At 40.9% G+C, this 27990-nt stretch overlaps 1 protein-coding gene across 2 annotated transcripts in view; it reads left to right on the top strand.

Annotated features, from left to right (window-relative positions):
• LOC133545408 (filamin-B-like) overlaps nt 1-27990 on the top strand; it is a 99945-nt gene that overhangs the window by 35664 nt on the left and 36291 nt on the right. For both annotated transcript variants that reach the window (XM_061890979.1, XM_061890970.1), the window contains exons 9-21: nt 1042-1242; nt 1310-1447; nt 1518-1644; nt 7256-7392; nt 7461-7654; nt 7728-7841; nt 10663-10806; nt 17117-17240; nt 19427-19587; nt 24770-24860; nt 24930-25084; nt 27594-27711; nt 27788-27867. In XM_061890979.1, the coding sequence (XP_061746963.1) occupies nt 1042-1242; nt 1310-1447; nt 1518-1644; nt 7256-7392; nt 7461-7654; nt 7728-7841; nt 10663-10806; nt 17117-17240; nt 19427-19587; nt 24770-24860; nt 24930-25084; nt 27594-27711; nt 27788-27867 (1784 nt within the window). The remainder of the gene's footprint in view (nt 1-1041; nt 1243-1309; nt 1448-1517; nt 1645-7255; nt 7393-7460; nt 7655-7727; nt 7842-10662; nt 10807-17116; nt 17241-19426; nt 19588-24769; nt 24861-24929; nt 25085-27593; nt 27712-27787; nt 27868-27990) is intronic.

Genomic DNA, 27990 nt, shown 5'->3' with positions numbered 1-27990 from the left:
TGATGTGTGTGTCCAGTTTGGTGAGTTTTGAAGCCTTTGTAGGGGGTCAAATTATAGCTCAGAGGCAAAAAAGGAAATTTTTTTCGGAAACTTTTTTTTTAGAAGGGGTGTTTGCCAACTTCCTTTGGATTTTTGCTGAAGGATGTCATTTTATGAAATGTAGGTCTAAGTGAGACCTACATAGAGGTTTTTGTTTCATGTCTTTACGACATTCCTAACGGAACTTACAAGCGGTTTTGCCTGTGTTTTTTCCTAGGGGGCGCAATTTTGAGTTTTGGGGTTTGTTTTTTTATTAAATGACAATTTTCGCCAGTCCTGATGTGTGTGTAAAAATTGGTGAGTTTTGAAGCATGTTAAGGGAGTCAAATTACAGCTCAAAGATGCAAAAATTTAATTTTTTTAGGAAACTTTTTTTTAGAAAGGGTGTTTGCCAACTTCCTTTGGATTTTTGCTGAAGGATGTCATTTTATGAAATGTAGGTCTAAGTGAGACCTACATAGAGGTTTTTGTTTCAAGTCTTTACGACATTCCTAACGGAAGTTACAAGCGGTTTTGCCTGTGTTTTTTCCTAGGGGGCGCTAGAGCGCAATTTTGAGTTTTGGGGTTTGGTTTTTTATTAGATGGCAATTTTCGCCAGTCCTTATGTGTGTGTAAAATTTGGTGAGTTTTGAAGCATGTTAAACGGGTCAAATTACAGCTCAAAGAGGCGGCGGTATACTAATAATTAAACCTTAGAAATACAATAGGGAGCTCGATCCCTAATAATAAACATATTTTAATGTACCCTAAGATTTTTTGTTCAAATAAAGCCAATAATGCAATTTTTTGTGGTTCCCCTTTATTTAGAAAAGTATCAAAGTATCGAATTACATTTTGTTACCGGTACCAAAACATTGGTATGGAGACGACTGTAGTCCAGACGATGATGTCAGTGTATCTTGTGGCCATTTGCAGGTGTTTAGATATAATTTGCTGATTCGGGTGTGACGCCGTGACTTTTCCACGTCCATCCTGTCCACAACGTGCGTGTCTTCTGTCCAGGGGCGGGCAAAGGAGACGTGACGGTCACCATCAAAGACCCTCAAGGCCGCGACAACAGCGTGGAGGTGATGTTAGAGGACAAGGGCGACAGCTTGTACCGCAGCACCTACCGACCCACGCAGGCCGGCCCGCACACCGTCAGCGTCACCTTCGGCGGCGCCGCCGTCCCCAGGAGTCCCTTCACGGTGGACGTGGGCCCAGGTGAGATCTTGGGTCCGATGAGACCGCGCCGACCGTTCTTAATTAAACCTCCAATGTGGCCCCGCAGCCTGCCTGCCGGGGGCCTGCAGGGCGATGGGGCGTGGCCTGCAGGCGTCGGGTTTGAGGGTGAAACAAGTGGGCGACTTCCGGGTGGACGCCAGGAACGCCGGCAGTGGAGAGCTGAAGGTTGCGGTCAAAGATCCCAGTGAGTGCTGACTGACCCGCGCGGAAGAAGCCAAGAGTTGTTAAAAACACTCAATTGTCATTTTTTTCAGAGGGCGGCGAGGAGCGTGTGAAGCAGATATCCAGTCAAGACAGCGTGTACTCGTACGAGTATTACCCCCTCAGTACCGGAAAATACACCGTGGCCATCGCCTGGGGGGGGCAGCATATCCCCAAGAGGTGAGTGGTGTGCAGTCCATCTTTGAAATGCAGAGTCTCGCCAACTTCTCCAAGTCAACAACGTTCAAATACTGCAGGCCAGTAAGCCTCAGAGGTCATTAAACACAAGGAACGTATTTCCTTCAATTGCCGCCGGGGCGCTAATTGATTTAAAACCTCTTCTCACTCCAGCGTTTACCAAAGGCATGCGGTACATTTAGGCCTGCGCTTATACATTTGAGTGTGATGTAAGAATACCATCATGAAAAGCACATTTAATTAAAAAAAAACGTTATTATGGTCTTACCTTTACTTATAAATGAAGTCCATGCGCAGCTCCTTCTGATCAAAAGCATCGATAACTTCTTTATAGAAGTCTTCCTTATCTTTCTCCAGTTTTAAAAGTCTCTCTGTCTGGATGGAGATCTTCCTTTATTAACTCCTGCTTCCATTGAAAGTCCAGTTTAGAAAACTGTTTTATTTTAGATATGTAATCCTCCATGTTAAAAGTGCAAGCGAGAGGAAAACATAAACGATGGCTGCTCACTCTTGCTGCTTGTTGTCACTTCTTCTGCAGCCGAGTAGTCGCAAGAAGGATCACTAGCGCCCTCTACCACCAGGAGGCGGGAGTCATTTAATGACTATTTGACACACGCAGCTATGGTGTATCAATAAAACATAGCTGCTTACTGTTCTTTTTAGAATATTCAACAGCTTGGACCTTAAATCCTACTGAATAGCCCTTAATCTTCAAATGATTGATATCATCCTCCTCCATTTTGAAAATGATGACAGGTGAAGTGTTACTCGTGACGTGACGAGTGTGTTTGTATGTACAGTATATATATGTGTGTGTGTGTGTGTGTGTGTGTGTGTATATATATATATATATATATTATATATGTATATAATGTGTGTGTGTGTGTATATATATACATTTACATGTGTTTATATATATATGTATATATATATATATATATAATGTGTGTACATATATTATGTATATGTGTATATATGTATGTATGTATATATATATGTACGTATATATATGTATGTATGTATATTTGTATATATATATACATATGTATGTATATGTATATATATGTATGTCTATATATGTATGTATATGCATATATGTATGTACATGTATGTGTGTGTGTGTGTTTGTATACTTGTATGTATGTGTGTATATATATATATACAAATACACAAATATATATATAAATATATGATTTTTTTTTTACCCTGCCCGAGAATATTTTTTTTTTTTTAATTGAACAAGTCAGCACAAAGGTGTGTTCTAGTAGTTTCCACACAGCATGCAGGGCTCGAGTGAAGTGATGTGTCCCCTGGGGATAAACCCCCTTTAACCCCCTCCCCTACACTTGTTGGTTCAGGAAGTGAGACGCACACACACACACACACACACACACACACAAATTCTGACTGGATTTTCGATCTGGATCTGGTTTTTATTGCACAGTCTTGAAACCAGAGGCGCAACACTAATGGCTGCACTCACTTCACTGGTCGGAGCTCACACACAATCTTTATTACATCTTTAGTTCATTTTTATTCGCTACTGTAAAAGTTTTATAAATTGAACCTTTTTTACTTGATGGGTTTCTAAAATGTTTATGTATATATTTTTAAATCAGTTTATTGGACTTTTGACATACAAAGTCCAGATGTACAATTACACACACGGCAATTTTTTGTTTTCCTCCAAAGAAGTAGCCCACAAAAATGAGATATAAAATACAATAAAAATAATAAATGCGGGGGAAAAACATGCATCAGTCAAATAAATTCCTAAAGTGCAGCAATAGACAAAAGCAGACAAAAGGCTCATTAATTACATATCTTTCCATTAGTTCTCAATCGGGGTTAAAGTTGTGATCAGACCCTTTATAAATACTCAGGAAACCTCCTCATACTTCCTGAAACTCCACAGCACAGATGTCCAATGTCAGCCTAATTTTGAGAAAATACAGAACAACTTTAATCCAGCAGGTGTGGCAAAATGAACACATTTAATCCTGCCTCTTCTTAACAGTCTCAGCAGTTCTTGGTGGTTTGTTTTAACACAGAGGTCACCAACGTGATGCCCGCGGGCACCAGGTCGCCCGTAAGGACCAGATGAGTCGCCCGCTGGCCTGTTCTAAAAATAGCTCAAATAGCAGCACTTACCAGTGAGCTGCCTCGATTTTTTAAATTGTATTTATTTACTAGCAAGCTGGTCTCGCTTTGCTGGACATTTTTAATTCTAAGAGAGACAAAACTCAAATAGAATTGGAAAATCCAAGAAAATATTTTAAAGACTTGGTCTTCACTTATTTAAATAAATTAATTTATTGTTTTACTTTGCTTCTTATAAATTTCAGAAAGACAATTTTAGAGTAAAATACAACCTTAAAAATGATTTTAGGATTTTTAAACACATATACCTTTTTACCTTTTAAATTCCTTCCTCTTCTTTCCTGACAATTTAAATCAATGTTCAAGTAAATTAATTTTGTTTTATTCTAAAGAATAATAAATACATTTTAATTTAATTCTTCATTTTAGCTTCTGTTTTTTCGACAAAGAATATTTTTTAAATATTTTTTCAAACTTATTGTGATTAAAATTCTAAAAAAATATTCTGGCAAATCTAGAAAATCTGTAGAATCAATTTTAAATCTTATTTCAAAGTCTTTTGAATTTCTTTTAAAATTTTTGTTCTGGAAAATCTAGAAGAAATAATGATTTGTCTTTGTTAGAAATATAACTTGGTCCAATTTGTTATATATTCTAACAAAGTTCAGATTGGATTTTAACATATTTAAAACATGTCAAAATTCTAAAAATAATCTTAATCAGGAAAAATTACTGATGATGTTCCATAAATTTTTTTTTTTTTCAAAAGGATTTGAATTAGTTAGTGTTTCTCATTTTTTTTCGGTTGAATTTGAGTTTTAAAAAGTCGAAATTCGACTGTTTCAAAATTTACATTTCATTTTTTTCCTGTTTTCTCCTCTTTTAAACCATTCCATTAAGTGTTTTTTTCATCATTTATTCTCTACAAAAAACCTTCCGTAAAAGGAAAAAAAATGTATGACGGAATGACAGACAGAATTACCCTTTTTTTTTAGATTTATTTATTAAAGGTAAAATGTGCAAATTGGCTATTTCTGGCAATTTATTTAAGTGTGTATCAAACTGGTAGCCCTTAGCATTAATCAGTACCCAAGAAGTAGCTCTTGCTTTCAAAAATGTTGCTGACCCCTGTTTTAAGATCTGAAATACGCAATGGAAAAGATCACGATGTTCACACCTGACCAAAGCAATCTGCATGGAGACAGAAGAGAGGAAATAAAAAGTGATTAAATCTGAGTGGAAGTACGATGGAGAAGAAGCGTGGACTCCCAGATAATCACTTCTGTAACTCAGCTGGCTGGAAAAAAGCTGCAGTAAAAGTTAGATTTATTGTAAAATGTAAACTCGTGTGGACACGCCAGCCACTTGGCATGTTGGAGTCTATTGTTCACACAGCGGCTCGTAAAAAGTGTGGAGCAGAGAGTTTGTGACTGAATGGAAACAGGAAATCAATTGTTCACATAATGCAGATTTACATAAATGTTGTAAAGCAACATTTATGTTTATGAGAATGTGGACTGGCTTGTTAGGACAGTAAATTGATTATATTTGGAGAGCACTTTTCTACCTTCAAGGTACTCAAAGCGCTTTGACACTATTTCCATATTCACACACACATTCACACACTGATGGAGGGAGCTGCCATGCAAGGCACTAACCAGCACCCATCAGGAGCAAGGGTGAAGTGCAAGGGGTGGACCACTCGCCCGTGTATCGGTTGGGGACATCTCTGAGCTGCTGACCCATTAATCCTCTATGGACTGGACTCTCACTATTATGTTAGATCCACTATGGACTGGACTCTCACTATTATGTTAGATCCACTATGGACTGGACTCTCACACTATTATGTTAGATCCACTATGGACTGGACTCTCACTATTATGTTAGATCCACTATAGACTGGACTCTCACTATTATGTTAGATCCACTATGGACTGGACTTTCACTATTATGTTAGATCCACTATGGACTGGATTCTCACTATTATGTTAAATCCACTATGGACTGGACTCTCACTATTATGTTAGATCCACTATGGACTGGACTATCACTATTATGTTAAATCCACTATGGACTGGACTCTCGCTATTATGTTAGATCCACTATGGACTGGACTCTCACTATTATGTTAAATCCACTATGGACTGGACTCTCACTATTATGTCAGATCCACTATTGACTGGACTCTCTTACTATTATGTTAGATCCACTATTGACTGGACTCTCACCATTATGTTAAATCCACTATGGACTGGACTCTCACACTATTATGTTAGATCCACTAAGACTGGACTCTCACTATTATTTTAGATCCACTATGGACTGGACTCTCACTATTATGTTAGATCCACTATGGACTGGACTCTCACTATTATGTTAGATCCACTATGGACTGGACTCTCACTATTATGTTAGATCCACTATGGACTGGACTCTCACACTATTATGTTAGATCCACTATGGACTGGACTCTCACACTATTATGTTAGATCCACTATGGACTGGACTCTCACTATTATGTTAGATCCACTATGGACTGGACTCTCACACTATTATGTTAGATCCACTATTGACTGGACTCTCACACTATTATGTTAGATCCACTATGGACTGGACTCTCACATTATTATGTTAGATCCACTATGGACTGGACTCTCACTATTATGTTAGATCCACCATGGACTGGACTCTCACTATTATGTTAGATCCACTATGGACTGGACTCTCACTATTATGTTATATCCACTATGGACTGGACTCTCACACTATTATGTTAGATCCACTATGGACTGGACTCACACTATTATGTTAGATCCACTATGGACTGGACTCTCACTATTATGCTAGATCCACTATGGACTGGACTCTCACACTTTTATGTTAGATCCACTATGGACTGGACTCTCACTATTATGTTAGATCCACTATGGACTGGACTCTCACACTATTATGTTAGATCCACTCGACATCGGTTACCACATTTGCGGTCCTCTCCAAGGTTTTCTCATTGTCATTCTCATCGACGTCCCACTGGGTTGTATATGGTAGGGTCCCGAAAGAGTTAGTGCTGCAAGGGGTTCTGGGTATTTGTTGTGATGTGTGTATATCTGGGGTCTGGTGTATATATATGTGTGTGTGTGTGTCCGTGTGTATATATATATATATGTATATATATATATATATATATATATATATAATATATATATATATATATATATATATATATATATATATATATATAATGTATATATATATATGTATATGTATATGTATATATATATATGTATATGTATATATATATATATATATATGTGTGTGTCATTCTGTCATGCGTGTAATTAAACATTGCATGCTGGGAAAAGAAGACACATTTGAAGATGTAAACATGTGGACTTGTCAATAAGTACTTTTGGAATCCCTCAAGTGTCATGGTGGTGTTATTAAAGTGTCATGGTGGTGTTATTAAAGCCTCATTGTTGTCCCTCCTCAGTCCCTTCGAGGTGGTCGTGGGTCCGGAGGCGGGTTCTCAGCAGATCAGGGCCTGGGGTCCGGGTCTAGAAGGAGGGGTCGTGAGCAAACCCGCCATCTTCGTGGTGGAGTCCGTCGGCAGCGACGTGGGCGTGCTCGGTGAGTGAGTCTGCGGTGACGTCATCGTCCTCCCGCCCGCCGGCTCGCCTCAACCGCCGTGTCCTCAGGTTTCGCCATCGAGGGTCCGTCGCAGGCCAAGATCGAGTGCGAGGACCAGAACGATGGCTCGTGTGACGTCCAGTACTGGCCCACGGAGCCCGGAGAGTACGCCGTCCATGTCACCTGCGACGACGAGGACATCGAACACAGTCCCTTCATGGCCTACATCCTGCCTGACCGCCACAACAATGACCCCAGCAAGGTGAGTGAGGGCTGGCCCCGCCCCCCCACAAGCTCCTCCCACTGACAACTGAACTCAGTACGTCCCTCCACAGGTCCATGCCTTCGGACCCGGACTTGAGAAGAGCGGCTGTTTGGTCAATGAAGCCACGGAGTTCACTATCAGCGCTAAGGATGCTGGGAACGGACCTCTGAAGATTATGTCACAGGTGAGGTCTTCAGAGTTCTCAACGGGACTTCAGTTGTTCTGGGAACTTGAAAAACATCAACTCTACATGAACTGTTTTTTAAGAAATATGAACTCATATACTTAAATAATACAGTGTAAATATATATAGTACAGTGTAAATATATATAGTACAGTGTAAATATATATAGTACAGTGTAAATATAAATAATACAGTGTAAATATATATAATACAGTGTAAATATATATAGTACAGTGTAAATATATATAATACAGTGTAAATATATATAATACAGTGTAAATATATATAATACAGTGTAAATATAAACTACCGGGGAAGAAGAGCAAGTCAAAGACAAATAAGTCATTGAAATAGTGAAGTCAATCATTTTTTCGGGGTCTTTTAATAGAAAATAAAAGGAAAATCTTTTCACACAACAAACTACAAATGTAGAAATGACACAAAAACGCACACGTCCGAGGAATTAAAACGCACATGTCCGGAACATGTACGCGGAATTAAAAACTAAAAAAAACGCATACGCGTTTTACTTTCGCATACGCAGAAGTAAAACCCACATGTACGCGAACTAAAATGCACACATACATGGAACTGAAAACACGTACGCGGACCTAAAAACACATGTACGGGGAACGAAAAACAAATTTACGTGGAACTGAAAACACAGGTACGCGGAACTAAAAACACAGGTACGCGGAACTAAAAACACAGGTACGCGGAACTAAAAACACAGGTACGCGGAACTAAAAACACAGGTACGCGGAACTAAAAACACAGGTACGCGGAACTAAAAACACAGGTACGCGGAACTAAAACGCACAAGTACGTGGAAGTAAAACCCACACGTACGCGGAAGTAAAACCCACACGTACGCGGAACAAAAATGCACACGTACGTGGAACTAAAATGCACACATACGTGGAACTAAAATGCACACATACATGGAACTAAAAACACGTACGCGGACCTAAAAACACATGTACGGGGAACAAAAAACACATTTACGTGGAACTAAAAACACAGGTACGCGGAACTAAAAACACAGGTACGCGGAACTAAAAACACAGGCACGCGGAACTAAAAACACAGGCACGCGGAACTAAAAACACAGGTACGCGGAACTAAAAACACAGGTACGCAGAACTAAAAACAGGCACGCGGAACTAAAAACACAGGTATGCGGACCTAAAAACAGGCACGCGGAACTAAAAACACAGGTATGCGGACCTAAAAACACAGGTACGTGGAACTAAAAACACAGGTACGAGAAACTAAAACGCTCAAGTACGCGGAACTAAAACGCACACATATGCGGAACTAAAACGCACGTACGTGGAACTAAAAACACACGTACGCAGAACTAAAACGTACATGTACGCTGAACTAAAACGCACACGTACGCGGGACTAAAACCGCACAGGTACGCGGAACTAAAACGCACACGTACGCGGAACTAAAAACACAGGTATGGGAAACTAAAACACAGGTACGCGTAACTAAAACACAGGTACGCGTAACTAAAACGCACGTACGCGGACCTAAAACGCACGTACGCGGAACTAAAAACACAGATACGCGGAACTAAAAACACACATACGCGGAACTAAAAACACAGGTACGCGGAATTAAAAACACATTTACTCGGAACTAAAAACACAGGTACGCGGAACCAAAAACACAGGTACGCGGACCTAAGAACACAGGTACGCGGAACTAAAACGCACGTACGCGGAACTAAAACGCACATACGCGGAACTAAAACGCACTTTCGCGGAACTAAAACGCACGTACGCGGAACTAAAAACACAGGTACGCGGAACTAAAACGCACGTACGCGGAACTAAAAACACAGATACGCGGAACTAAAAACACACATACGCGGAACTAAAAACACAGGTACGCGGAATTAAAAACACATTTACTCGGAACTAAAAACACAGGTACGCGGAACTAAAAACACAGGTACGCGGACCTAAGAACACAGGTACGCGGAACTAAAACGCACGTACGCGGAACTAAAACGCACGTACGCGGAACTAAAACGCACTTTCGCGGAACTAAAACGCACGTACGCGGAACTAAAAACGCACGTACGCGGAACTAAAACGCACGTACGCGGAACTAAAAACACAGATACGCGGAACTAAAAACACACATACGCGGAACTAAAAACACAGGTACGCGGAATTAAAAACACATTTACTCGGAACTAAAAACACAGGTACGTGGAACTAAAAACACAGGTACGCGGACCTAAGAACACAGGTACGTGGAACTAAAACGCACGTACGCGGAACTAAAACGCACTTTCGCGGAACTAAAACGCACTTTCGCGGAACTAAAACGCACGTACGCGGAACTAAAAACACAGGTACGCGGAACTAAAACGCACGTACGCGGAACTAAAACGCACGTACGCGGAAGTAAAACGCACGTACGCGGAAGTAAAACGCACGTACGCGGAACTAAAACTCACGTACACAGAACTAAAACGCACGTACGCGGAACTAAAAACACAGGTACGGGGAACTAAAAACAGGTGTGCGGAACTAAAAACCTATTTGGGAGATGTTTGTGGTCCAGATGAGAAGTTAGGTGAGCCGGCAGTTGAACAGGCGTGCTGTATATACAGTAGTCACCCTTCACAGGAAGGAAATAGACAATGTGTCTCGCCTGCAGTGGCTCCTTCTGGAAACACTGCCCCCTAGCATTTTGGAAGAGAATTACAAGTTTGTCGCCGCCCACCAAGGAAGAAGTATAAATGAAAGCAGGGGGAGACGCCAGAGTCTTAACAGATGTCACTTCCACTTGCTGTCCCTAGGACGCGGAGGGCCTCCCTGTGGAGGTGAAGGTGCGCAGCAAGGGCGAGGGTCTCTACTCCTGCTCTTACACGCCCACCTCGGCACTCAAGCACACGCTGGCCGTGGCCTGGGGAGGAATCAGCATCCCCAACAGCCCCTTCAGGGTAAGCACGGCCTCAGCGGGACGCCACGGGGATGGTGATGGTGATGGTGATGGTGATGGTGATGATGATGATGATGGTGATGGTGATGATGATGATGATGGTGAGCGCCTCGTTGCTCCGCAGCCTCAAAGCACCCAGGCTGTGGGGCCGCAGGAAACCATCAAGAGCGGCAAAGCTAAGAAAGCTCTCATTATCATTTATACCAGTGAGGAGAGGCGCAGCTGTTAGTGGCCATCTTGTTATCTTTATCTCGTTATCTTTATCTCATTATCTTTATCTCATTATCTTTATCTATCAATCAGATTGAAAACCATCACTATTCGTATTTAGTTAGCTTGCCTTGATCATCTGTTATTTGCATTCAATACTCTGAATTTATACCAACAAATATTCTTGTTGCATTCTATATTCACTCTGAGTTAATACCAACATATATTTTGTTGCTTTTGTGTTGCATTCTATACTCACTCTGAATTTATACCAACAAATATTTTTGTTGCATTCTATACTCACTCTGAGTTTATACCAACAAATATTTTTGTTGCATTCTATATTCACTCTGAGTTAATGCCAACATATATTTTGTTGCTTTTGTGTTGCATTCTATACTCACTCTCAGTTTATACCAACAAATATTTTTGTTGCTTTTGTGTTGCATTCTATACTCACTCTGAGTTTATACCCAAAAATATTTTTGTTGCATTCTATACTCTGAGTTTATACCAACAAATATTTCTGTTGCTTTTGTATTGCATTCTATACTCACTCTGAGTTTATACCAACAGATACTTTTGTTGCTTTTGTGTTGCATTCTATACTCTGAATTTATACCAACAAATATTTTTGTTGCATTCTATACTCACTCTGAGTTCGTACCAACAAATAATTTTGTTATTTTTGTGTTGCATTCTATACTCACTCTGAGTTTATACCAACAAATATTTTTGTTGCTTTTGTGTTGCATTCTATACTCACTCTGAGTTTATACCAACAAATACTTTTGTTGCTTTTGTGTTGCATTCTACACTCACTCTGAGTTCATACCAAAAAATACTTTGTTGCTTTTGTGTTGCATTCTATACTCACTGAGTTTATACCAACAAATATTTTTGTTGCATTCTATATTCACTCTGTTTATACCAACAAATATTTTTGTTACACTCACTCTGAGTTTATACCAACAAATACTTTTGTTGCTTTTGTGTTGCATTCTATAAGTTTATACCAACAAATATTTTTGTTGCATTCTATACTCTGAGTTTATACCAACAAATACTTTTGTTTCTTTTGTGTTGCATTCTATACTCACTCTGAGTTTATACCAACAAATATTTTTGTTACACTCACTTTGAGTTTATACCAACAAATACTTTTGTTGCTTTTGTGTTGCATTCTATACTCACTCTGAATTTATACCAACAAATATTTTTGTTGCATTCTATACTCACTGAGTTTATACCAACAAATATTTTTGTTACACTCACTCTGAGTTTATACCAACAAATACTTTTGTTGTTTTTTTGTTGCATTCTATATTCACTCTGAGTTAATACCAACATATATTTTGTTGCTTTTGTGTTGCATTCTATACTCACTCTCAGTTTATACCAACAAATATTTTTGTTGCTTTTGTGTTGCATTCTATACGCACTCTGTTCCTTTTGTGTTACATTTTCATTTTTTTTGGACTGAACTCCATCAAAACTTTTAAACACAATGACACAGAAGTTAAGATAGTTAGCATACTTGTCCCCCGTACACGAACCCTCTTAAACCAATCAATGCCACTCACCTGTCGTTACAGGTGACTAGATAGGCAGCTACAGTAGAATAGGAACTAAAGATGAATAGAGAGAAACTAAATGGAGAGTAGATTATGAAGAGCAATTATTGCCGAATTGACCCCAAAGACCTTCAAGTACCTGCTCAGTGGTTAGAGTGTCCGTCCCTAACATAACAGAAAATGACAAAACGGTCCGGGGCACAGATCATGACATGCCCAAGTTGAGCAGAGGCGACACATCCTCAGTGTGACCCAAATGTAGAAGCAGACCGAGGACGGCTTCTCGTAAAGACGCAGATAACCTCGTCCACGCCTTAAGTGTGCGAGCAAATCATTAACCGAGCAGGAAGAGGAAGCGAAGACGCCTCAATGAGACCAGAAGGACGTCTTTGCGTGCAACACTTTTGTCGGCCCTCAAGTTGTCCCTCGGCTCCGCCATGCAGAAGTTCAGAAAAGCTCTGAGCCGGAGCAAGAAAGCAGACGCCGTCGCCAGGGTGAGTTGAGGAAGATTACACCTTTTTTTTTTTTACACCAGCTTGTTACCAGCGATAAGCCCGACATGTCGTCATGACAACAAGACAAGGTGCAGCTTCTCTACCGCTTTTTTTTCCGGGCCCGGAGAAGCCAGCAGCGTTTCTGGATGTTGTTGATAGATGGCTTTCGATTTGCATAGTAGAACTTTAAAGGGGAACATTATCACAATTTCAAAAGGGTTAAAAACAATAAAAATCAGTTCCCAGTGGCTTGTTGTATTTTTTGAAGTTTTTTTTCAAAATTTTACCGGTCTCCGAATATCCCTAAAAAAAGCTTTAAAGTGCTTGATTTTCGCTATTCGCGATGCCTCTATCCATTTCCCTGTGACGTCACACAGTGCTGCCAATGTAAACAAACAATGGCGAATAGCACAGCAAGATATAGCGACATTAGCTCGAATTCTGACTCGGATTTCAGCGACTTAAGCGATTCAACAGATTACGCATGTATTGAAACGGATGGTTGGAGTATGAAAGTATTGAAGAAGAAACTGAAGCTATTGAGCGAATAGCTATTGATGCTATTCATAGCCATAGCATGGCCAAATAGCTGCGTTAGCATCGCCGGTAAAATGTGCGGACCAAACGATCAGGACTTTCGCATCTTTTGACACTGGAGCAACTTAAATCCGTCGATTGGTAAGTGTTTGTTTCGCATTAAATGTGGGTGGAAGGAAACGTAATATAGTTGCAAATGCATCTACAGGTTATCCATACATCTCTGTGCCATGTCTGCTTTAGCACCGCCGGAAAATAGCATGTTAGCATCGATTAGCGGAGCATGTTAGCATCGATTAGCTGGCAGTCAACATCAACAAAACTCACCTTTGTGATTACTGTGACTTTATCGTTGCAAATGCATCTGCAGGTTATCGATACATCTCTGTGCCATGTCTGCTTTAGCACCGCCGGTACATAGCATGTTAGCGTCGATTAGCGTAGCATGATAGCATCGATTAGCTGGCAATCACGCCGCGACCAAATATGTCTGATTAGCTGGCAGTCAACATCGACAAAACTTACCTTTGTGATTTATGTGAGTTTATCGTTGCAAATGCATCTGCAGGTTATCCATACATCTCTGTGCCATGTCTGTCTTAGCATCGCGGGTCAAATGTGGAGACACTCTGGTACATTCAATGGGGGTCTGGCGGCAGACACTTTGGTATCTTGGGGCCAGTGGTGCAACTTGAATCCCTCCCTGTTAGTGTTGTTACACCCTCCGACAACACACCGACGAGGCATGATGTCTCCAAGGTTCCAAAAAATAGTCGAAAAAACGGAAAATAACAGAGCTGAGACCCGGTGTTTGTAATGTGTTGAAAATGAAAATGGTGGGTGTGTTACCTCGGCGACGTCACATGCTGACGTCATCGCCTCCAGAGCGATAAACAGAAAGGCGTTTAATTCGCCAAAATTCACCCATTTAGAGTTCGGAAATCGGTTAAAAAGTATATATATGGTCTTTTTTCTGCACCATCAAGGTATATATTGACGCTTACATAGGTCTGCTGATAATGTTCCCCTTTAACTTGCACTTACAGATTTTCCTGCGTGCATGTGGTGATATCCTTTAGAGATTGATGTCGGTTTTTGATAGTGTCTGAGGGATGGAAGGTCACAGTCATTCCATGTTGGTTTCCGGCCATGCTGCTTACGTGGAGAGATTTCTCCAGATTCTCTGAACCTTTTGATGATATTATGGAGCGTAGATGTTGAAATCCCTAAATTTCTTGCAATTGCACTTTGAGAAAGATTGTTCTTAAACTGTTTGACTATTTGCTCACGCAGTTGTGGACAAAGGGGTGTACCTCGCCCCATCCTTTCTTGTGAAAGACTGAGCATTTTTGGGAAGCTGTTTTTATACCCAATCATGGTACCCACCTGTTCCCAATTAGCCTGCACACCTGTGGGATGTTCCATATAAGTGTTTGATGAGCATTCCTCAACTTTATCAGTATTTATTGCCACCTTTCCCAACTGCTTTGTCACATGTTGCTGGCATCAAATTCTAAAGTTAATGATTATTTGCACACATTTGAACATCATGTTGTCTTTGTAGCATATTCAACTGAATATGGGTTGAAAAGGATTTGCAAATCATTGTATTCTGTTTATATTTACATCTAACACAATTTCCCAACTCATATGGAAACGGGGTTTGTAACTTTTTGTCTGCTCCACCGGTGGTTCCCCAACTTTTTTGTCCCCAAGTACCACCTCAGAAAACACCTGCTCACCAAGTACCACCATAATGGGCGTCAATTGCAGCAGCGTAGTAGGCCTAAGAATTCATAAAAAAACAAGGTAGACGTTTTATTTAACAGTATATTTAATATTTTTGGCCACTAACATTATTACACTGTTCGAACAGTAACACTGTGAGTATTTAAGTGACTCTTTGATGGAGCCCACTGCATCTTGCTGATTGTAGTTTGCATGTTGGGTGTAAGTCTAGCACCTTTTTGATTTAATTTTGAATATCCGTTTGTTCATTTTCTTATTTTGTGAGAGTGAAGATATTTTTTTCTTTCTGGGCTTGATATTTAAAATAATTGATGAAAGACACGAGCTTATGTGTCAGCTTGGCACCGGTTAAAACATTTCAACTTTTTATGTGATTAGATTGTGACTCTAATGGCTGTGAAGATTTATTTTGTTAATTAAATACTGAATTTGACGTAATTTTATTTTGACGTAATATTTCTTTTTGTTTTGTAATTACATTGTGAATTTAATTTATGTATACATATATATATATACATATATATAATATATGGCTGTGAAGATTTATTTTGTTAAGTACTGAATTTGACTCAAGTTTATTTTGAAATCTATACGGCAAATAATTATTTTTTGTGTGTGTGATTACATTATGACTTTAATGGCTTCGAAGATTTACTTTGTTAATTAATGAATTTGACAAGTTTATTTTGAAAGCCATACTACAAAAAAAACATTTCGCCTTTTTTTGTGATTACATTGACTCTAATGGCTGTGAAGATTTATTTTGTATAAAGTAACTTAATCAACTGTACTGATTTTGACCTAATTTTATTTTGAAAGCCATAGTACAAATAAAGCATTTCAACTTTGTTTTTGTGATTACTTTGTGACTTTAATAGTTGTAAATGATTTATTTTGTTAATTGTTAGCAAAAGTAACTCCTAATCAACTGTACTGACTTTGACGTAAGTTTATTTTGAAAGCCATTTTTGAAACATTTCAACTTTTTTTGTGATGACTACTTTTTGACTTAATAGTTGTGAAGATTTATTTTGGTAATTACTGAATTTGACGTAAGTTTATTTTGAAAGCCATTTTTGAAACATTTCAACTTTTTTTTGGTGACTACTTTTTGACTTTAATAGTTGTGAAGATTTATTTTGGTAATTACTGAATTTGACGTACGTTTATTTTGAAAGCCATACTACAAATAAAACATTTCAACTTTTTTTGTAACTACATTATGACTCTAATGGCTGTGAATATTTATTTTGTTAATTAAGTACTGAATTTGATGCAATTTTATTTTGAAATCCATAGTATAATACAAATAATACATTTCAACTTTTTTTTGTGACTAAATTGGGATATAAATGGTTGTGAAGATTTATTTTGTTAATGATGTACTATATTTGATGTGTTTATTTTGAAAGCCATAGTACAATACATTTTTTTGTGATTACTTTGTGACTTTAAAGGTTGTGAAGATTTATTTTGTTGGTCGTCATTCAGCAAAAGTAACTCCTAAAGGATTTGATGTAAGTTTGTTTTGAAAGCCATTGTACATTTCCAAAACATGCTTCCAAATAAAATCTGACATTACTTAAAGTGTGTTTTGTTTTTACTTTGGTCTCGTCTCCATGTTTACATTTGAGTATTTTCACCCAGAGAACTTCAAGGTGTGTGATGTGGGGAGGGGGCACGCATGCACACGATCCAAGTGCAATGGTCAATGGGGATTAAAGAGCTGCGCTGCTTGTGGTTGCAGGTCAACGTCGGCAAAGGCAGCCACCCCAGCCTGGTCAAGGTGTCGGGCCCCGGCGTGGAGACCACGGGCCTCAAAGCCAATGAGCCCACACACTTCACAGTGGACTGCTCAGGAGCTGGAGATGGTAACCTTGCATCTTGTCTTGTTTTCTATGCTTCCTTCACCATTTTAGAAGCTAAAAAGAGTCCATATATCTGGATTTAATGATTTGTATCGGCTGTTTTTGCCTAATGCCTTGTACTCCGTCATGTGACTTCTTCTCGCAATTGAAAACCAGTGGTGGTCGACCAGGCCAAGATGGCCGTTGTACACCACTATCAATCAATCAATCAATCAATCAATTAATGTTTACTCATGTAGCCCTAAATCACGAGTGTCTCAAAGGGCTGCACAAGCCACAATGACATCATAGGCTCAGATCCCACATCAGGGCAAGGAAAAACTCAACCCAATGGGATGACAATGAGAAACCTTGGAGGGGACTGCAGATGTGCGACCGGTGCAATGGACATTGAGTGGATCGAGTTAATAGTGTAAGAGTCCAGTCCATAGTGGATCTAACATAATAGTGAGAGACCAGTCCATAGTGGATCTAACATAATAGTGAGAGTCCAGTCCATAGTGGTTCTGACATAATAGTGAGAGCCCAGTCCATAGTGGATCTAACATAATAATGAGAGTCTAGTCCATAGTATATCTAACACAATAGTGTGAGTCCAGTCCATAGTGGATCTAACATAATAGTGAGTCCAGTCCATAGTGGATCTAACATAATAATGAGAGTCCAGTCCATAGTAGATCTAACATAATAGTGTGAGTCCAGTCCATAGTGGATCTAACATAATAGTGAGAGTCCAGTCCATAGTGGATCTAACATAATAGTGTGAGTCCAGTCCATAGTGGATCTAACATAATAGTGTGAGTCCAGTCCATAGTGGATCTAACATAATAGTGAGAGTCCAGTCCATAGTGGATCTAACATAATAGTGTGAGTCCAGTCCATAGTGGATCTAACATAATAGTGTGAGTCCAGTCCATAGTGGATCCAACATAATAGTGAGAGTCCAGTCCATAGTGGATCTAACATAATAGTGAGAGTCCAGTCCATAGTGGATCTAACATAATAGTGTGAGTCCAGTCCATAGTGGATCTAACATAATAGTGAGAGTCCAGTCCATAGTAGATCTAACATAATAGTGTGAGTCCAGTCCATAGTGGATCTAACATAATAGTGTGAGTCCAGTCCATAGTGGATCTAACATAATAGTGAGAGTCCAGTCCATAGTGGATCTAACATAATAGTGAGAGTCCAGTCCATAGTGGATCTAACATAATAGTGAGAGAGTCCAGTCCATAGTAGATCTAACATAATAGTGTGAGTCCAGTCCATAGTGGATCTAACATAATAGTGTGAGTCCAGTCCATAGTGGATCTAACATAATAGTGAGAGTCCAGTCCATAGTGGATCTAACATAATAGTGAGAGTCCAGTCCATAGTGGATCTAACATAATAGTGAGAGAGTCCAGTCCATAGTGGATCTAACATAATAGTGTGAGAGTCCAGTCCATAGTGGATCTAACATAATAGTGAGAGTCCAGTCCATAGTGGATCCAACATAATAGTGAGAGTCCAGTCCATAGTGGATCTAACACAATAGTGTGAGTCCAGTCCATAGTGGATCTAACATAATAGTGAGAGTCCAGTCCATAGTGAATCCAACATAATAGTGAGAGTACAGTCCATAGTGGATCTAACACAATAGTGTGAGTCCAGTCCATAGTGGATCTAACATAATAGTGAGAGTCCAGTCCATAGTGGATCCAACATAATAGTGAGAGTCCAGTCCATAGTGGATCTAAATAATAGTGAGAGTACAGTCCATAGTGGATCTAACATAATAGTGAGAGTCCAGTCCATAGTGGATCCAACATAATAGTGAGAGTCCAGTCCATAGTGGATCCAACATAATAGTGAGAGTCCAGTCCATAGTGGATCCAACATAATAGTGAGAGTCCAGTCCATAGTGGATCTAACATAATAGTGAGAGTCCAGTCCATAGTGGATCCAACATAATAGTGAGAGTCCAGTCCATTGTGGATCTAACATATTTCTAACCTTTGGTGCAGGAGGGGATAGGAAGTATGCCATTTTTCACCTGTAGTCCCGAGACTACAAGTGAAATCCCCCAAAAAGAAATAAAGACATATTTACATGAAAATCCAACAACCTCTAATGATTTTCTAATGAAATGAAGTCCCACCTCCAGGTTGTAGAGAACAGGAAAATGTGAAAGTTGTTCTGGTGCTCAGGTGACGTCAGCGTGGGCATCAAGTGTGACGCCAACATGGTGGGCGACAGAGAGGCGGATGTGGATTTTGACATCATTCCCAACGCCAACGACACCTTCACTGTCAAGTACATCCCACCTGCTGCCGGGAAACTCACCATTAAAGTCCTCTTCACCGACAAGGTTCTGGCAACACACTTCTACACCGCACCATAGTCTACACCGCCATAGTCTACACCACCATAGTCTACACCACCATAGTCTACACTTCCATAGTCTACACTTCCATAGTCTACACATCCATAGTCTACACGTCCAGTCTACACTTCCATAGTCTACACGTCCATAGTCTACACTTCCATAGTCTACACTTCCATAGTCTACACGTCCATAGTCTACACGTCCAGTCTACACTTCCATAGTCTACACGTCCATAGTCTACACTTCCATAGTCTACGCGTCCATAGTCTACACTTCCATAGTCTACGCGTCCATAGTCTACACTTCCATAGTCTACACGTCCATAGTCTACACGTCCATAGTCTACGCTTCCATAGTCTACACGTCCATAGTCTACGCATCCATAGTCTACACTTCCATAGTCTACACTTCCATAGTCTACACCTCCATAGTCTACACGTCCATAGTCTACGCATCCATAGTCTACACTTCCATAGTCTACACTTCCATAGTCTACACCTCCATAGTCTACACGTCCATAGTCTACGCATCCATAGTCTACACCTCCATAGTCTACACGTCCATAGTCTACGCTTCCATAGTCTACACGTCCATAGTCTACGCATCCATAGTCTACACTTCCATAGTCTACACCTCCATAGTCTACACGTCCATAGTCTACGCATCCATAGTCTACACTTCCATAGTCTACACTTCCATAGTCTACACCTCCATAGTCTACACGTCCATAGTCTACGCATCCATAGTCTACACTTCCATAGTCTACACCTCCATAGTCTACACGTCCATAGTCTACGCATCCATAGTCTACACTTCCATAGTCTACACCTCCATAGTCTACACGTCCATAGTCTACACTTCCATAGTCTACGCGTCCATAGTCTACACTTCCATAGTCTACACGTCCATAGTCTACACGTCCATAGTCTACGCTTCCATAGTCTACACGTCCATAGTCTACGCATCCATAGTCTACACTTCCATAGTCCACACTTCCATAGTCTACACCTCCATAGTCTACACGTCCATAGTCTACGCATCCATAGTCTACACTTCCATAGTCTACACTTCCATAGTCTACACCTCCATAGTCTACACGTCCATAGTCTACGCATCCATAGTCTACACCTCCATAGTCTACACGTCCATAGTCTACGCTTCCATAGTCTACACGTCCATAGTCTACGCATCCATAGTCTACACTTCCATAGTCTACACCTCCATAGTCTACACGTCCATAGTCTACGCATCCATAGTCTACACTTCCATAGTCTACACTTCCATAGTCTACACCTCCATAGTCTACACGTCCATAGTCTACGCATCCATAGTCTACACTTCCATAGTCTACACCTCCATAGTCTACACGTCCATAGTCTACGCATCCATAGTCTACACTTCCATAGTCTACACCTCCATAGTCTACACGTCCATAGTCTACGCATCCATAGTCTACACTTCCATAGTCTACACTTCCATAGTCTACACCTCCATAGTCTACACGTCCATAGTCTACGCATCCATAGTCTACACTTCCATAGTCTACACCTCCATAGTCTACACGTCCATAGTCTACGCATCCATAGTCTACACTTCCATAGTCTACACTTCCATAGTCTACACCTCCATAGTCTACACGTCCATAGTCTACGCATCCATAGTCTACGCATCCATAGTCTACACTTCCATAGTCTACACCTCCATAGTCTACACGTCCATAGTCTACGCATCCATAGTCTACACTTCCATAGTCTACACCTCCATAGTCTACACGTCCATAGTCTACGCATCCATAGTCTACACTTCCATAGTCTACACTTCCATAGTCTACACCTCCATAGTCTACGCGTCCATAGTCTACACTTCCATAGTCTACACTTCCATAGTCTACACCTCCATAGTCTACGCGTCCATAGTCTACACTTCCATAGTCTACACGTCCATAGTCTACACGTCCATAGTCTACGCATCCATAGTCTACACTTCCATAGTCTACACTTCCATAGTCTACACCTCCATAGTCTACACGTCCATAGTCTACACGTCCATAGTCTACGCTTCCATAGTCTACACGTCCATAGTCTACGCATCCATAGTCTACACCTCCATAGTCTACACGTCCATAGTCTACACCTCCATAGTCTACACCTCCATAGTCTACACCTCCATAGTCTACACCTCCATAGTCTACACTTCCATAGTCTACACTTCCATAGTCTACACGTCCATAGTCTACACGTCCATAGTCTACACGTCCATAGTCTACGCTTCCATAGTCTACACGTCCATAGTCTACGCATCCATAGTCTACACCTCCATAGTCTACACCTCCATAGTCTACACCTCCATAGTCTACACCTCCATAGTCTACACGTCCATAGTCTACACTTCCATAGTCTACACGTCCATAGTCTACACGTCCATAGTCTACACTTCCATAGTCTACACGTCCATAGTCTACACGTCCATAGTCTACACTTCCATAGTCTACACGTCCATAGTCTACACGTCCATAGTCTACACTTCCATAGTCTACACGTCCATAGTCTACACTTCCATAGTCTACACTTCCATAGTCTACACTTCCATAGTCTACACTTCCATAGTCTACACTTCCATAGTCTACGCGTCCATAGTCTACGCGTCCATAGTCTACACGTCCATAGTCTACACGTCCATAGTCTACACGTCCATAGTCTACACGTCCATAGTCTACACCACCATAGTCTACACCTCCATAGTCTACACTTCCATAGTCTACACTTCCATAGTCTACACGTCCATAGTCTACACGTCCATCTACAGTTTTATGCTACAGCATTATTCCAAAATGAAACAAATCCACTTTTGTGATCAAAATTCTACACACAATTCCCTATAATTAAAGGCCTACTGAAAGCCACTACTAGCGACCACACAGTCTGATAGTTTATATATCAATGATGAAATATTAACATTACAACACATGCCAATACAGCCGCTTTAGTTTACTAAATTGCAATTTTAAATTTCCCGCAAAGTATCCTGTTGAAAACGTTGCGGTATGATGACGTGTGCGTATGATGTGACAGATTGTAGAGGACATTTTGTTCCAGCCCGATCCCAGCTATAAATCGGCTGCTTTAATCTCATAATTCCACAGTATTCTGGACATCTGTGTTGCTGAATCTTTTGCAATTTGTTCAATTAATAATGGAGACGTCAAAGAAGAAAGATGTAGGTGGGAAACGGTGTATTGCGGCCGCCTTTAGCAACACAAACACAGCCGGTGTTTCCTTGTTTACATTCCCGAAAGATGAAGCTTTACTATGGAACAGAGCAGTCAAGCGAACATGGTCTCTACCACATGTCAACCAGAAGGTTTCGGTGAGAAAATGGTGGTAATAAGTCGGCTCTTACTGTAGACCTGAGCGGACAGCGCGCGTCATTCCTCGTGCACCTGTCAAAGAGGCAGCTGCGGACACTCTTGCTTCCTACTTCTACCGGCCGGCCCTGAACGTGGGATGCTTCCACCGTGGAGGAGGGGGGGGAATAAAAATGCCAGCCCGGCCCGACCGGCTGCCTTCGCTTCGCCTCGTCGAGAAACGGGGCTTCCCTCAGAGACACTGGCGGTCACCACACCCGTGTCCAAACCCTTCCAACTTTCAGGTACGACCACATAATCTCACTAAAACACTTGTAACACAATAAGTAGATCAGGGATTTTCCAGAATTATCCTAGTAAATCTGTCTAATAACATCTGAATCGCTCCCACTGCCCTCGTCTTTTTTTTTCTAGTCTTTCACTCTCACTTTCCTCATCCACAAATCTTTCATCCTCGCTCAAATTAATGGGGAAATCGTTGCTTTCTCGGTCCGAATCGCTCTAGCTGCTGGTGGCCATGATTGTAAACAATGTTCGGATGTGAGGAGCTCCACAACCCGTGACGTCACGCGCACATCGTCTGCTACTTCCGGTACAGGAAAGGCTTTTTTATTAGCGACCAAAAGTTGCCAACTTTATCGTGGATGTTCTCTACTAAATCCTTTCAGCAAAAATATGGCAATATCGCGAAATTATGAAGTATGACACATAGAATGGACCTGCTATCCCCGTTTAAATAAGAACATCTCATTTCAGTAGGCCTTTACTGGGGTGGCATAGCTCGGTTGGTAGAGTGGCCGTGCCAGCAACTTGAGGGTTGCAGGTTCGATCCCCGCTTCTGCCATCCTAGTCACTGCCGTTGTGTCCTTGGGCAAGACACTTTACCCACCTGCTCCCAGTGCCACCCACACTGCTTTAAAAAAAATTTAACTTAGATATTGGGTTTCACAATGTAAAGCGCTTTGAGTCACGTTGAGAAAAAGCGCTATATAAATGTAATTCACTTCACTCTGTGAATTGTTTTTATTTTGCTAATTTATATTAAAAAAAATACAAATCAGCCTTTGCTAATAACTTTGTTGATGCACCTTTGGCAGCAAATAAGTCTTTTTTCCTCTTTAAGTCTCCCTACTAACCCACCAGTGACTCCATGGAAATGCCCCCCTTCTACCTCGAAGAACTGCTCACCCCACAAATCCTCCGCAAGGCACCTCCGCTCCGGACAGGTTAACCTCCAACATGCTAGGACAAAGCTACGAAAACAATGGGAGGGCTTTGTTGCTCCGCCGCTCCCAGTCTGTGGAACGCTCCCTGACCACCTGAGGGCACCACAGACTGTGAATGCTTTTAAAAAAGGCTTTAAAAGCCTTTTTTTTTCCTTTTTATTTAACATATGCGTGTTAGTTCTAGCTATTAGGCTGTTCTAGTTTTTTTTTTTTTTTTAATCTTATTTTTTAATACACTGTCTTATTTTTGAATACACTGTAGCACTTGCGTGTAGAATTTTGAGGACAACATTTTTTTTTATTCCCTATGGAACAAGGCTGTAAGATAAATTGTGAAGACAGTGTGAAGACTGCACACTGACTAGTACCACCCCTCACATTGCGGCATGTTATCACTGGTCAATGCAACATTAGAGTAGTCTGTGTACAGCTTGTACAGCACTTAGCACACAGGATGTTGTTGTCAGCTTTTTCAAGAAGGTTCTGTGTTCATTTGTTTGCTCCACACGCTGGACGCTAACATTTATTGAAGGTTACTTTCAAGTCTCCTGTCCACTTGTGTGTTTCCACCCAGGAAGTTCCTCAGAGTCCATTTCTGGTCAAAGTGGATCCCTCCCACGACTCATCCAAGGTCAAGGCCGAGGGTCCCGGACTGACTCCCACCGGTAACACAAGCTTCTGTCCTTCCCACCTTGGGATGTTCCTCACCTCTCTCTGCTCTTTCTTCACGGCAGGCGTGGAGAGTGGAATCCCCACTCACTTCACGGTGCTCACGAAAGGAGCCGGGAAAGCGCCGCTGGACGTTTCCTTCTCGTCGCCCGTCAACGACTTCGACATCATCGACAACTACGACTACTCTCAGACCGTCAAATACACACCCCTCACCCCGGTAACACAACATGTTGATGAGACCTATTGGGAATGTTCAGTAAGGGCGGGGTCGTCATTTTGCAATGCAGTCTGCAGAAAATGACGGAAAGTGCCGCTCTATGTAGTAACTGACGCTATGGTCAAAGTTGCAATTGCCCTTAAACCCGTTTTAAGATATTCAATATAGTGCCCCGCCCTAATTTGTCACGTTTCATGTGTCAGGTGAACTGAGGAAAGTATGAATCCCCTTCCTACTCTCTTGGTTCACATGGCGTGGGGTGAAACTAGAATGCCCGGAAACTCACAGGAAGTTGGACATTTTTAGTTGGGGCGGCCTTTTCCGGGTGTTCCTTAAAGGCAAACTCACCCTAGAGCACATTTGTCGAAGTAAAGGCCACGTTTATTCATGTGGCCAGCTAATATTATTTTGGCCAGTCACATATTAGTGTGCCCTCACTCCTATGTCATTTTATGTGATTTGCCATTTCATTTTATTGTGGCCCGCCATATCATTTTATATAATTTGCCATATCATTTTTCGTGGCCCACCACATCATTTTATGTAGTTTTCCATTTCATTTTATTGTGGCCCACCATGTCATTTTATGTAGTTTTCCATTTCATTTCATTGTGGCCCACCACATCATTTTATGTAGTTTGCCATATCATTTTATTGTGGCCCACCACATACTTTCAAAACTCCCAATCTTGGCCCACCACATACTTTTATTGTGGACCGCCACATCATTTTAGGTGGTTTTGCCATCATTTGTTTGGGCCTTCCAAACCATTTTATTGTGGCCAACCACATAATTTTATGGATTTTTTGCCATATCATTTTATCCTGGCCCAACACATAATTGTATGTAGTTTGCCATATCATTTTATCGTGGCCCACCACATACTTTTCTTGGCCCACCACATACTTTTATTGTGGACCGCCACTTCATTTTATGTGGTTTTGCCATCTTTTATTTTGGCCTTCCACGTCATTTTATTGTGGCCCACCACATAAATTTATGGATTCTTTGCCATATCGTTTTTATGTGGTGGGCACATCATTCTTTGTAGTTTGACATATCATATTATCGTGGACTACCACCTCATTTAAAGTTGGCCTGCCACATCTATTCAAGTCATATTAATGTGGCCATGCACATCATATTAGTGAGCCCCCCTCCCCCATCATTTGATGTGTGTGCCATATTTTATAGTGGCCCACCATGTCATTTTATGTAGTTTGCCATTTCATTTTATTGTGGCACAACACAACATTTTATGTAGTTTTCCATGTCATTTTATTGTGGTCCACCATGTAATTTAGTAGTTTTCCACGCATTTTATAGTGGCCCACCATGTCATTTTATGTAGTTTGCCATTTCATTTTTATTGTGGCACAACACAACATTTTATGTAGTTTGCCATGTCATTTTATTGTGGTCCACCACGTAATTTAGTAGTTTTCCACCGCATTTTATAGTGGACCACCATATCATTTTATGTAGTTTGCCACATCATTTTGTTGTGGCCCACCACGTCATTTTATGTAGTTTGCCACCTAATTTTTTTGGAGTTTGCAATTGAATTTTATCATGGCCTACCAATATTATTTTTTATGTAGTTTATTGTGGCCCACCACTTAATTTTTTGTAGTTTGCCATATTTTATTTTGGCCCACCACCACTTCATTTTTTGTAATTTTCCATATCATTTTATTGTGGCACAACACAACAATTTATGTAGTTTGCCATTTTTTTTTATCGTGGCCCACCATGTCATTTTATGTAGTTCGCCATATCATTTTATTGTCCCCCCCCCACGTCATTTTATGTAGTTTGCCACCTAATTTTTTGGGAGTTTGCAATTGAATTTTATCATGGCCTACCAATATTATTTTTTATGTAGTTTATTGTGGCCCACCACTTCATTTTTTGTAGTTTGCCATATTTTATTTTGGCCCACCACCACTTCATTTTTTGTAATTTTCCATATCATTTTATTGTGGCACAACACAACAATTTATGTAGTTTGCCATTTTTTTTTATCGTGGCCCACCATGTCATTTTATGTAGTTCGCCATATCATTTTATTGTTCCCCCCCCCCACGTCATTTTATGTAGTTTGCCATATCATTTTATTGTGCCCCCCCACATCATTTTATGTAGTTTGCCATATCATTTTATTGTGACACAACACAACATTTTATGTAGTTTGCCACATCATTCCCCCCCCTTATGTGCGTCGGTTGAGGCGGGCGGGGGTGTATAATATAGTCAGGATTAGTCATGGATGCAAAGGATTCTGGGTATTTGTTGTGTTGTGTTACTGTGAGGATGTTCTCCCGAAATGTGTTCCCCCCGTAACAATCGGGGGGGTCGGCGATTGTGCAGCTGAGCCACATCAGAGTGGCCAAAGAGCTGCGGCTTGTTGACACCTGGTCACCTGGTCTAATTAGTCACGTCACAGAGGCTTGTAGCTTGTTCTGAGCTTTAAGTGGCTCAAATGTTGACCGCCTGTTGCGTCTGCAGGGCGCCATGAGCATCGCCGTGACGTTCGGAGGCGATCCCATCGCCAGGAGCCCCTTCCATGTGGGCGTGGCGGCGCCCCTCAACCTCAACAAGGTCATCGTGGACAACTTGGACGGACGTAAGGCAGCTGCTGTTCTGGTGACTCTCACTTTCCACCCCGCTGGAAGTTGACAAGTGTTTGTCCCGGCTGGCAGGAGTGGAGGTGGGCCAGGAGCAGAGCTTCAAGGTGGACACAAAGGACGCCGGGGGTCAAGGTCGCTTGCAAGTGGAAGTGGTGAGTGTCGGCCATGCTGATTATTGGCAAAGAATGACAGGAAGTGGAAGTGCTGACTGGAAGTGGGAAGTCTTCTTATTCGCATAGAATCACATTCTTGCAAATGACAGGAAGTGAAGTCAA

This window comes from Nerophis ophidion, linkage group LG02 (assembly GCF_033978795.1).
Source record: "Nerophis ophidion isolate RoL-2023_Sa linkage group LG02, RoL_Noph_v1.0, whole genome shotgun sequence".
Taxonomy (NCBI): Eukaryota; Metazoa; Chordata; class Actinopteri; order Syngnathiformes; family Syngnathidae; genus Nerophis; species Nerophis ophidion.
The sequence above is the reverse complement of the archived record's forward strand: the minus strand, read 5'-3'. Positions and strand labels throughout refer to the sequence as shown.